The sequence below is a fragment of the Narcine bancroftii genome, chromosome 4 (assembly GCF_036971445.1).
Source record: "Narcine bancroftii isolate sNarBan1 chromosome 4, sNarBan1.hap1, whole genome shotgun sequence".
In the NCBI taxonomy this organism is placed as follows: Eukaryota; Metazoa; Chordata; class Chondrichthyes; order Torpediniformes; family Narcinidae; genus Narcine; species Narcine bancroftii.
Window position 1 is genome coordinate 57338732 of NC_091472.1, and position 11415 is coordinate 57350146.

The following is an 11415-nucleotide window of genomic DNA, read 5'->3' on the forward strand; positions in this document are numbered from 1 at the left end:
GTAACCTCACAAAATTCTATATGATTGGTTAAACATGGCCTACCATGCACAACACCATGTTGATTGTTCCTAATTAGTCCCTGACTATCAAAATAATTGTATATCCAATCTCTAAGAACACCTAATAATTCATCTACTACTTTGTGAAGGGAAGGTCATGCCTAATTGATTTTTTTTGTAGAGGTAACAAAAGAAATTGATGAGGATAGGGTGGTAGATGTGGTCTACATGGATTTTAGCAAGGCATTTGACAAGGTCCCCCATGAAAGACTCATCTAAAAAGTCATGAAGCATGGGATCAGCAGAACCTTGGCTGAGTGGACAAACAATTGGCTTGCAGGAAGAAAGCAGAGGAAGGAAAGTATTCTGACTGGAAGTTGTTGACTAGTGGAGTCCCAGAGGGATCTGTTCTGGGACCCTGCTCCTTGTGATGAAGAGGTGGCAGAATGGGTTAGTAAGTTTGCAGATGACATGAAGGTTGGAGGAGTTGTAGATGGAGCTGAAGGTTGTTGAAGGTTACAAGAGGACATAGACAGGATGCAGAGTTGGGTAGAAAAGTGATAGATGGAGTTCAATCTGGATAAGAGTGAGGTGATGCATTTTGGAAGGACAAACCAGATGGCTGAGTACAAGGTTAATGGCGAGTTACCCAAGAGTGTGGATGAACAGAGGGACCTTGGGGTTCAAATCCATACATCCCTCTAGGTCACTGCACAGGTTGATAAGATAGTTAAGAAGGACTATGGGATACTGGGTTTCATTAATAGGGGCATTGAATTCAGGAGAAATCATGTTGCAACTCTACAAATTTCTGGTGAGAACACACTTGAAATATTGTGTTCAGTTATGGTCACCTCCTTATAGAAAGGATGTGGAAGCCATGGAGAGGGACTGAAAGATTTACCAGGACGTTGCCTGAATTGGAAAACAAGTTTTTATGAAGCAAGGTTTGCAGAGCTGGGACTTTTCTCTTTGGAGCGTAGAAGGATGAAAAGAGACTTAATAGCAGTCGAGAAAACTATGAGAGGCATGGATAGTGTGGACAGCCAGAGCTTGTTTCCCAGGACAGGAATAGCAAACACCAGAGGACATATGTACAGAGTTTGGGGATGTAAGCTTAGTGGAGATATCAGGGGTAGGTTTTTTGCACAGAAAGTTGTGGTGCCTGGAATGCCTTGCCTGGGATGGTGGTGGAGGCTGAAACATTAGGGGCATTTAAGAGACTCTTGGATAGGCACATATATTAAAGAAAAATAGATTTAGAAAGGTGGGTTTAGTACTTTTTTTAAGGGATATATGGGTTGCCACAACATCGAGGGCCGAAAGACCTGTACTGTGCTGTAGTTCTACTGACATCAGGCTCACTGGCCTGTGATTTCCAGGGTTACTCTTTGAGCCTTTTTTAAACAATGGAACAACATAGCTACATACCAATCCTCCAGTATCACACCCATGGCAAATGACATTTTAAATATTTCTACGAGAGCCTCTGCAACTTCTACACTAGCCTCCCACAAAGTCCAAGAGAATATCATCAGGCCTGGGGGCCTGATTATTCACCCTATTTTCTTTTAGACAGCAAGCACCTCCTCCTCTTTAATCTGTAGTTTCCATGATCTCACACTGCTTGTTTTCCTTACTTCCCATGACTCTGTGCCTGTTTCCTGAGTGGATACTGATGAAAAAAACATGTAAATTATCTCCCATCTCTTGGCTCCATACAAAGGTGTCCATTCTGATCTTCAAGGGGTCCAATTTTGACTTTTACTATCCTTTTGCTCTTAATATAATTATAGAAACCCTTAGGATTTTCTTTCACATTGTCTGCCAAAGCACCCTCATGTCTTCTTTTAGCCTTTCTAATTTCTTTCTTGAGGTTTATCTTGCATTTTTATATTCTCATCAAGTACCTCAGTTGCTCCTTGTTGTCTATTCCTGCTATACACCTTGCTCTTCTTCTGAATCTGATCCCCAATATCAAGATTCCCTATGTCTACTAACTTTGCTTTTAATCCTGACAGGAACGTACAAACTCACCTTTGGAGGTCTTCTAACCTTGCCTGAAAATAACTTATCCCAATGCACGCATTCCAGATCCTTTCTCACTCCTCAAAATTGGCCATTCTCCAATTTAGAATCTCAACCCGAGGCCCAGACCTATCCTTCTCCGTAATTAACTTGAAACTAATGGCGTTATGATCACTGGACCAAAAATGTACCTCAAAGCATACTTCTGTCACCTGCCCTATCTTTTTCCCTAATCGGAGATCTAGTACAGCATTCTTTCTAGTTGGTGCCTCTATATATTGATTTAGAAAACTTTCCTGAGCACATTTAACAAATCTCATGCCATCCTGCCCTTTACAGTTTGGGAGCCCCCAGTCAATATGGGGAAAGTTAAAATCTCCTACTATCACAAGCTTATGTTTTCTGCAGCTGTCTGCTCTCTCTCTCTCTACGGATTTGCTCCTCCAATTCTCGTTGACTATTGGATAGTCTATAATACAACCCATGAGTGTGGTCATACCTTTCTTGTTCCTCAGCTCCACCCATATAGCCTCGGTAGACAAGCCCTCTGTTCTGTCGTGTCTGACCACAGCTGTAATATTTTCCCTGACGAGCAATGTCAGTCCTCCCCCTTTCATCTCCCCAGTTCTATCGCATCTGAAGCAACGGAAGCCCGGAACATTGAGCTGCCCTTCCTGCAACCAAGTTTCACGAATGGCCACAATGTCATAATTCAATGTGCCAATCCATGTTCTAAGCTCGTCTGCCTTTCCTACAATACTCCTTGCATTGAAATAGATGCACCTAAGAACACTGCCACCAAGTACAAGCCCTGGATAAACAAAAGAAATCCGGAACCTGGTGAGATCCAGATCAAAGGCATTTAAGTCTAGAGATTCAGATCACTACAAGAGAAGGTATGACCTGCGTAAAGCCATTTCCCAGATGGAGTTTCTGGATGAAAATGGAAAGTATGAGGAATATCCGACAGCTGTGGCAGGGTCTTAAGGCATCACCTGCAAAATAACAAAATCTGGTGCAGTAGGAGATAGCAAAGCTTCACTCCCTGACAAACTCAATGCTTTCTACACCCAATTCAACCACAAGATCAAAAAAGTACCACCACTGCGCATTCCCATGTTCCCAGATGATCCTCTCCTGTCTGTATCCAAGAATGACCTGCATGCTCTCTTCAAGAGAGTGAATCCGAAGAAAGCATAATGTCTGGATGGAGTACCCAGCTGAGAATTAAAAATTGGTGCTGAACAACTTACCAACATATTCACGAATATCTTCAACATCTCACTCCGGCAGGGCATGGTACCCACCTGTTTCAAACAAGTGTTGGTCATACTGATGCCCAAGAAGGGTTTGGTAACCTGCTTACATGATCATTGGCCAGTAGCACTCACATTAACAACGATGAAGTGTTTTGAAAAGCTAGTGTTGAAGCATATCAACTCTTGTCTGAGTGGTTACAATTCTCCTATTGTAGCAACACGTGTTCAGACATCTCACTGGTTCTACACAAATCCTTAGAACACCTGGGCAGCAAAGATGCATTTATCAGGATGCTGATTATCAACTGCAGTTTGGCATTTAACAGCATCATCCCTCAAAACAGATCAGCAAACCTGAGACCTGGGACTCAACACCCCATTGTGTAATTGGATCCTGGATTTTCTCATTTACAGACCACAATCAGTGAGGATTGGTAAGAACATCTTCTCCACAATCTCCACCAGTATTGGAGTACCACAGGGTTGCATACTTAGCACCCTGCTCTACTCAATTTGCACCCATGACTGTTTGGCTCAGTATGACAACACTATTTACAAATTCGCTGATGATACCACAGTAGTGGTTTGTATAAAGAGAGGTGATGAGTCAATATACAGGAAAGGAGATTGAAAACTTGGCCAAATGGTGGACCAACAATATCCTCTCAATGTCACCAAACCAAGGAACTGATTATTGATTTTAAGAAGGGAATTAACTTACCAAAACATCTCTTTGGAAACTGGAATGCTGAGAGGAAATCCATTGGGTTCCAGAGAGAATGTGCAATTTCCTCACAGAGAGCATCGGCGGTCAGGACCGAACCCAGCTGCACCTCTTTTACGCTCTCTGTTTCAGTTCCTTTATTCCCTCATCCTATCTTGTGTTTTGCACATGATGAGCAGCGTAGCAGTGGTTAAGGAGTTCATGAACCGGTGCGAACTCGAAAGGCCAACATGGCCTGTTTCCGCTCCATACATGGTTATATGGTTATAAAACCAGATGTGTAAGATCCAGTGATAATTGGGTAATCAGAGATGGAGAGAGTGAGCAAATTTATGATCTTGGGAATCATTATCTCAAAGGATCTTTCCTGGAACCAACACACGAATGCCATCGCGAAGAAAGTACTTCAGCACCCCTATTTCCCCAGGAGTTGGCGGAGATTTGGTATGATATCGGAAACCCTGGCAAGTTTCTACAGATGTGAGGTGGAAAGTGTGCTGACTGGCTGCATTATAGTCTGCTATGAGGATGCCAATACCCTTGCGTATAAAGCCCTGCAAAAGGTAGTGGACACAGGCAAACCCCTTCCACCATTAAGAATATTTAGGGGCAACGCTGCTGTCAGAGAGCTGCAGTAATTATTGAGGATGCACACCTCCCAGTACTTTCTGTTCTTGCTGCTACCGTCAGGAAAGAGGTATAGGTGCCATAAAACTCATATCAACAGGTCCAGGAACAGCTGCTACCCCTCTATCCTCAGACTTCTCAACAACAAACTCAATCAGGAACTCATTTAAGGACTCTTACTTTTGCACATTATATTGTTTGCTTATTTTTCTCTCTCTGTATTGCACAGGTGTTTATCTTTGTTTATTTGTTTACCTGTGTACATTTGTGTACAGTTTTTTGCACTACCAATAAATGGTAATTCTGCCTGGCCCTCAGGAAAATGAATCTCAGGGTTGTATGTGATATGTATGTACTCTGACAATAAATATAAAGTCTAATCTAATCAAAATTATCCTCATCACCGGGGGACCACAAGAATGCATACTTACTCCCAGTACACCCACTACTGTGAGGACAAACATGGTTTCAACTCCATCTATGAGTAGGCAGGATCACGAACAAAGAAATAGATTAAAGAGATAGAGAGGCTTGTGGCATGTTGCCACAACAACAGCAACTCCTTTGAAATCAGCCAGACCAATAAACTGCTTATAGATTTTTGGAAGGGCAGAGCTCACTCATTGGTCCACATCAACGGTGCTGAGTTGGAGATAGCAGACAGGTTTAAGTTCCTTTGGGTAAACATCTCCAGTGTGTTGTCCTGGTCCATCCATGTCAAAGTAATGGCCAAGGAAGTGCCCCAGCATCTCCACCTTCTTAGAAGCTTGAGGAAATTAGGCACGTCACCAGCATCCATTGACAACTTAACAACTGAGCAGAATGTCAAGCACCATCACACTGAGCACTAGCACAACTCAGGGCTGTGTGGTCAACTCACTCCTGCTCCTAACCTACAACTGCAATGCCAGATCCAGCTCTAACCGAGCCATCATGGTTGCAGATGACATGACAGTAGTTGGTCTCATTAGCAACAATGATGAGTTGCACTATATGGAAAATCTCACAAAATGGTGTGAGAATAACAACCTGAGTTTCAACTGAACAAGACAAAGGATATGAATGTGGACGTCAGGAGGACCAGGGACAACCACCCTCTTCTATACATTAATAGATTGGTAGTGGAGAGAGGGAAGAGATAGCAGATATATAGGAACTCTAACGAGAGCATCTTGGCTGGCTGCATCCCAGTGTGGTACGGTTGCTACAGAGAAATTAATCCACAGGACCATAAGATTGGCAGAAAAGATCATGAGAATCTCTCTTCCCTGCATGGACATGATCTACCGGGATTGTTGTCAGAAGAGGGCTCGCAAAATCATTAAGGACCGCTATCACCCCACACTCAGAACTTTCGGTTACTCCAGTCAGGATAGAGAGCCTGAAACAGGAGACTGAGAAACAGGTTCTTCCCATGGGCAGTGATAATGCTGAATAACTGAGAACTGCTCATACAAACCATTTAAGACTCTACCATAAATACATAGTATGTATATTCATATATAGTCCATATATATATTATGGATAGAGGCTCTTTATGAATATATGTGTATGTATGTATTTGTGTGTACACACACACACACACGCACATATACGCATAAAGAGCCTCTATCCATTATATAGAGCCTCTATCCATCAAAAACCCTCTTCCTTCCATCAACTCTCTCCAAGAACAACTGTCATGAAAAAGCAGCCAATGCATTAAGACTCATTCCATCGCAGCCACATTATCTTCATCCCGCTCCCGTCAGGAAGAAGACTCACTAGTTTGAGATCACATACCACTAGATTCAAGCACCATTTCTTTCCTGCCATTATCATACTTATTTGGCCTTTACTCCATACCAATTGATCTTTCTTTTAACTCTGCATTTTGTACTGTCTTACTTGTATTCTGAGGGGTCTATTACACTCTGCTCATAATTCACTACCTTTCTCACTGCATTTTTGAATTGTGACAACGAACTTGAAGCGTAAAATCTGCGGGGAAATTGACAAGAATGTTGGGGGGTTCAATTGAATTTAATGTAAGATTGGAGCAAATGAATAGTTGATATTTAACATGGGCTTGATGGGCTGATAGGCCTGTTTCCACATCAAGGCCATGACATTTTCAAAGATATATAGGGTATATCCCTAGTTGATTTTGAATCTGGGATCCTTCTATTATGACCTGAAATGAAGTCAAATGGAAAAATATGGTGGGGGGAGGGGGGGGGTGGGAGGGAGAGGAATTTTTGTTTTGGTCGTATGGTTTTGAATCAAACTATTGACAATTCTTTTTCCCTCCACTGCTGCTGGTCTCCCTGCTGGAGTCCCTCCAGGAGTTTAGTACTTGGAAGTTGAATTTTTGTGGCAGAGGAGGAGATGCAGGAAGGGCAAAACTGTAGTTTGGACAGAATACAAAATTAGCACTTGGCTGGAGAGACAAACATGCAGGCTGACTTGCCAAGGGAAAGTTATACCAGTTTGAAGAGTGACAAGCAGAAATCATCACGTTAAACAGGTGGGAAATGGAGGAGAAAGCTTGAAAGGTAAAACAGGCTTTATTAGGAAGACTGGACATGAAAGAGTGACATTTAAAATTTATTTCATATTCCCCAACCATTGCTTGTTGACATTTTATGGTCTTTTGAAGTGGAATAGGTCTTTCGTTCTTGGAGACCACAGAAAAGCACCTGCTTTTCTTTCGTATTAAAACATGGAACTTTACAGCACAGTATCAGCATTTCAGCTGACCCATGTACACCTACTCCATAACAATCTAATCCTTCCCTATCACACACCCATAACCATCTCTTTTTCTTATATCTATGCACCAGTCTGATTCTTTTCAAAGTCCCTACTGTGCCAGCCTCCATCACCATCCTGGCAATGCATTCCAGGCACTGTATTAAAAAAAACCCTACCTCTGAAGTCTTCCCTAAACTTTCCTCCACTCACCTTAAACTGTGTCCTCTATTTGTTATTGTTGCACCAGGAACAAAGTCCACCGTGCTGACCACCCTATCTATGCCTCTCAAAATCTTATATACCTCGATTCATCCTTTGTCGCCTCAAACAAAAAAACCCTAGCTCAGTCAACCTTACTTTATACAGCATGGTCTGCAATGCAGGCAACATCCTGGTAGAAATCCATTGCACCTTCTCTGAAGCTTCTACATCCTTCCTGTAATGAAGTGACAGAAATGAACACAATACTCCGAGTATGATCCAACCAGAGTTTTATAGAACTACAATTTTACCTTACGACTCTTAAACTCAATACCCTGAATAATGAAGGCCAGCATACCATATGTTTTCTTAACCATCCAATCGACTTGTGCAATATCCTTGAGGGTCTACAACAGAAATGGAGTGAAATAATAAAATATTTGTTTTATGTAATTGGTAGGAGAAAAGCATGGAAAAAAACAACTATATGCCATTTAAATGAGCAGAATCCCAAGGGGGCCATAGCCAAAAAAAAGGTTAAGAATGGCCACTCTACATTATTAAAAATCTGCACTCTGCCATCGAGTCTAATCTTTTAAAGTGCATCTCATCACACTTATCCAGATTGAACTCCATCTGTCACTTCTCCACCCAACTCTGCATCCTGTATCTTCCATATTATCCACAATACCTTCCTCCATCATGTCATTTGAAAACTTACTGACCTGCCCATCCACCTCTTTGTCCAAATCATTTACAGGTAGTCCTCAACTTATGACAGGGTTACATTCCAGTACTCCCATCAGACGTTGAAAAAAATCATAAGTCGAAAAACGGCAATGGGATTGGTGTGGGGACCAACACAGGGCTGTCAGGAGAGAATGGGTCAGTGGAATCAGTGTGGGTACTGATACAGCACTGTTGCGAGACACCGAAATTTGAAGTACAGATTGTAACTTCTAAAAATCCTAAGTCAGAGACTATCTGTATAAAAATCACAGAGTGGGGGGGTGTCCCAGAATAGATCCCTGTGGAACACCACCAAGCAATGACCTCTAGGCGAAATATGTTTCATCTACTGCCACCCTCTGCCTTCTACAGACAAGCAAATTCCAAATCCATCAAGTCAAGGTTCTGTGGATCCCATGCCTCATGAGTTTCTGAATGACTCTATCATGGAGACATTGTCAAATACCATACTAAAATCTGCATACATCACATTCACCTCCTTACCATAAAGTTCTTTTGTCACATCCTTGAAAATCTCATTAGGCTCGTGAGGCATGACTCATCCCTCACAAAGCCATGCTGATTATCCTTGAGAAGACTGCTTTTGTAAATGCTCATTAATCATGTCTCAAAAAATCTTCTCCATTAGTTGCAAACCACTGATCTAAGACTTGCTGGTCTATAACACTCAGGATTCTCCCTGTTACCTTTCCATTCTCAATTTTCCATTCTCCTATCCTCTGGTACCTCTCCTGTGCCCAGGGAGGATGCAGATATCATTGCCAATGTCCTAGCAATCTCTCTCTCACTTCCTGGATATATCACATTTGGTTCCCGTGACTTATCTATCTGAATGTTTGGAAGAAGATCCAACACTTCCTCTTTCTTAACCTTGACATGCTCCAGCACATTAGTCCATTTTACATTGATGCACATTTGCCAAGCTCCTTCTCCCTGGTGAACACTGAAGCAATTCATGGTCCTCCCTAAATCCACAATCATCTCCTTCATCTTGTCTACGTTAATGAGATTTTCCACCTCTTTGTAGTTCAACTCTTCGTTATTGCTGATGAAGCCAACTACTTGTGTCATTTGCAAAGCTGATGACTCTGTTGGAGCTGGATCTGGCATTACACTCGTGAGTCAGTAGCAATGGACAGGAATGGGCTGAGCACACAGCCCTGAAGTGTGGCAGTGCTTAGTGTGAAGGTGCTTGATGACCCAGATAGAATGTGGTCTCTCCATCAGGAAATCTAGAATTCAGTTACAGAGAGGGGTGATGAGTCCCAGTCTCTAGTGAATAAAAGATCATATTAAATACTGAGCTGAAGTTGATGAACAGCAGCCTGGTGTATGAGGCGCCGTTCTCTTCATGGGCGAGGACAGTGGAGAGATAAGGCTGTAGCAACATCTGTGGAACCATTCAGTCTCTAGGTGAATTGAAATATGTCCAGTGTCTTTGGGAGGTCCACTTTGATGCATTCCATCACCAGATGCTCGAAGCATTTCATAATGGTGGTCAGTACCACAGGATTTTAGACATTGAGGACTGTTACTGTCACCCTCTTTGGTACTGGAGGACTGTTACTGTCACCCTCTTTGGTACTGGGATGATGATGGTCGTCTTTAAACTCATGGATCGATGGTCTGCTGCAATGATATGTTGATGTGCATTAGTTATTCCATCAGGTATGTTGTCTGGTTCCATTCCCTGTGTGAGTTCACTTTGGATAGGGTTATATTTACCTCAGCTACACTGGTGGCCCGTTCATCAGGACAGTAGTTTTCTTTGGCATCAGCCTGTTCTTCTAATTGAATTGTTCAGACGTTCAATCTGTCCTGAAGGGAAGCATCGTTGTCTTTAACTTGCTAGATTTTTTTGTGGCCTGTTAGGGTCTTGATCCCTTGCCCTATGTGCTTTGTGTTGCTGAGTTTTGCACAGCTGTCTATGGATCTTCTGTGCATACCATGCTTTGCCTTCTGGGTTGCACAAGAGAGTTCAGCCCTGGCTGATCTCAGTGTCATCTTAGCTCCTGTCCTGAAGGCAGCATAACCAAGCTCTGAAAAGTGCATCCAACCATGGTTTCTGGTTATCCTTGGTTGAGAAGTATTTGATCTCAGTGATAACCTCAATGCACTTGCTGATGAACCAGTCACTGAGCTCACGTTTACACGACCATTGTAGACAGCAACCTCCCTGAAACAGCTCCAGTCCATGGTCTCAAATCAGTCCTGTAGCATAGCTGTGCACCCCCCACCCCACTCCTGCTGACATACGTTGATCTCCCTGTGAACTGGCTTAATTTGTCTTTCCAGCAGTCTGTAAGGAGTTTGTATGTTCTCCCTATGTCTGCATGGGTTTTATTCAAGTGCTCTGGTTTCCTCTCACCTTTCAAGTTTCAGGGGTTGTAAGTTAATTGGGGTATTTTGACAGCACAGGCTTGTAGGCTGGAAGGGCCTGTAACCATACTGCATGTAAATCAAAAAAATTAGGGAAGTTGAAGACTACTGAACAAACCTATCAACCTCTTCCTTGTAACCAGACTCCTCATTGTTTCTGATGAGACCAACTACCATGTGTCATCCACACACTTGAAGATTCTTGTTGAGGGCTACCAGCACCCATCCTAACGTTCTCAAGGAGCACAGTGTCTTGGCTGACTGCATCAAGGTGAGGTATGACAGCTGCAAAGCATCAGATTAGAGGTCAGTATGGAGGGTGATTAAAACTGCTGAGGGGTCTCCCTTCCCTCTAACCACAACATCTATAGGGAGTGGTGCTTAAGGGGAGCCTCAGAGAATCATCGAGGACCCTTATCATGTGGCCTGCAATATCTTTCAGACACCACCTCCAGGGAAGAGGTAGAGGAGGTTAAAAACCAAGACTTCCAGGCTTTTTCCTGAGGCAGTGAGAATGGTGAACAATTCTAGAAACCCACAAATTATTTCTATATTTATTTAGTTTGGATTGCTATGAACATATTGTATGTTCTTTGTGCGTAGTTATACGGTGTACGAGATTATGGTCCAGAGATAAGCTGTTTTGTCGTATTGTATACGTGCAATCAGATAACAATAAAGTTGAACTTGATGTGGTGCGAAAAAGCACAAGGG

At 42.6% G+C, this 11415-nt stretch overlaps 1 protein-coding gene across 1 annotated transcript in view; it reads left to right on the plus strand.

Annotated features, from left to right (window-relative positions):
* rd3 (retinal degeneration 3, GUCY2D regulator) overlaps positions 1-10960 on the plus strand; it is an 89459-nt gene extending 78499 nt beyond the window's left edge. The window contains exon 5 of the mRNA XM_069931360.1: positions 10845-10960. Within this exon, the coding sequence (XP_069787461.1) occupies positions 10845-10897 (53 nt within the window). The 3' untranslated portion in view covers positions 10898-10960. The remainder of the gene's footprint in view (positions 1-10844) is intronic.
* Positions 10961-11415: the final 455 nt, after the last annotated feature.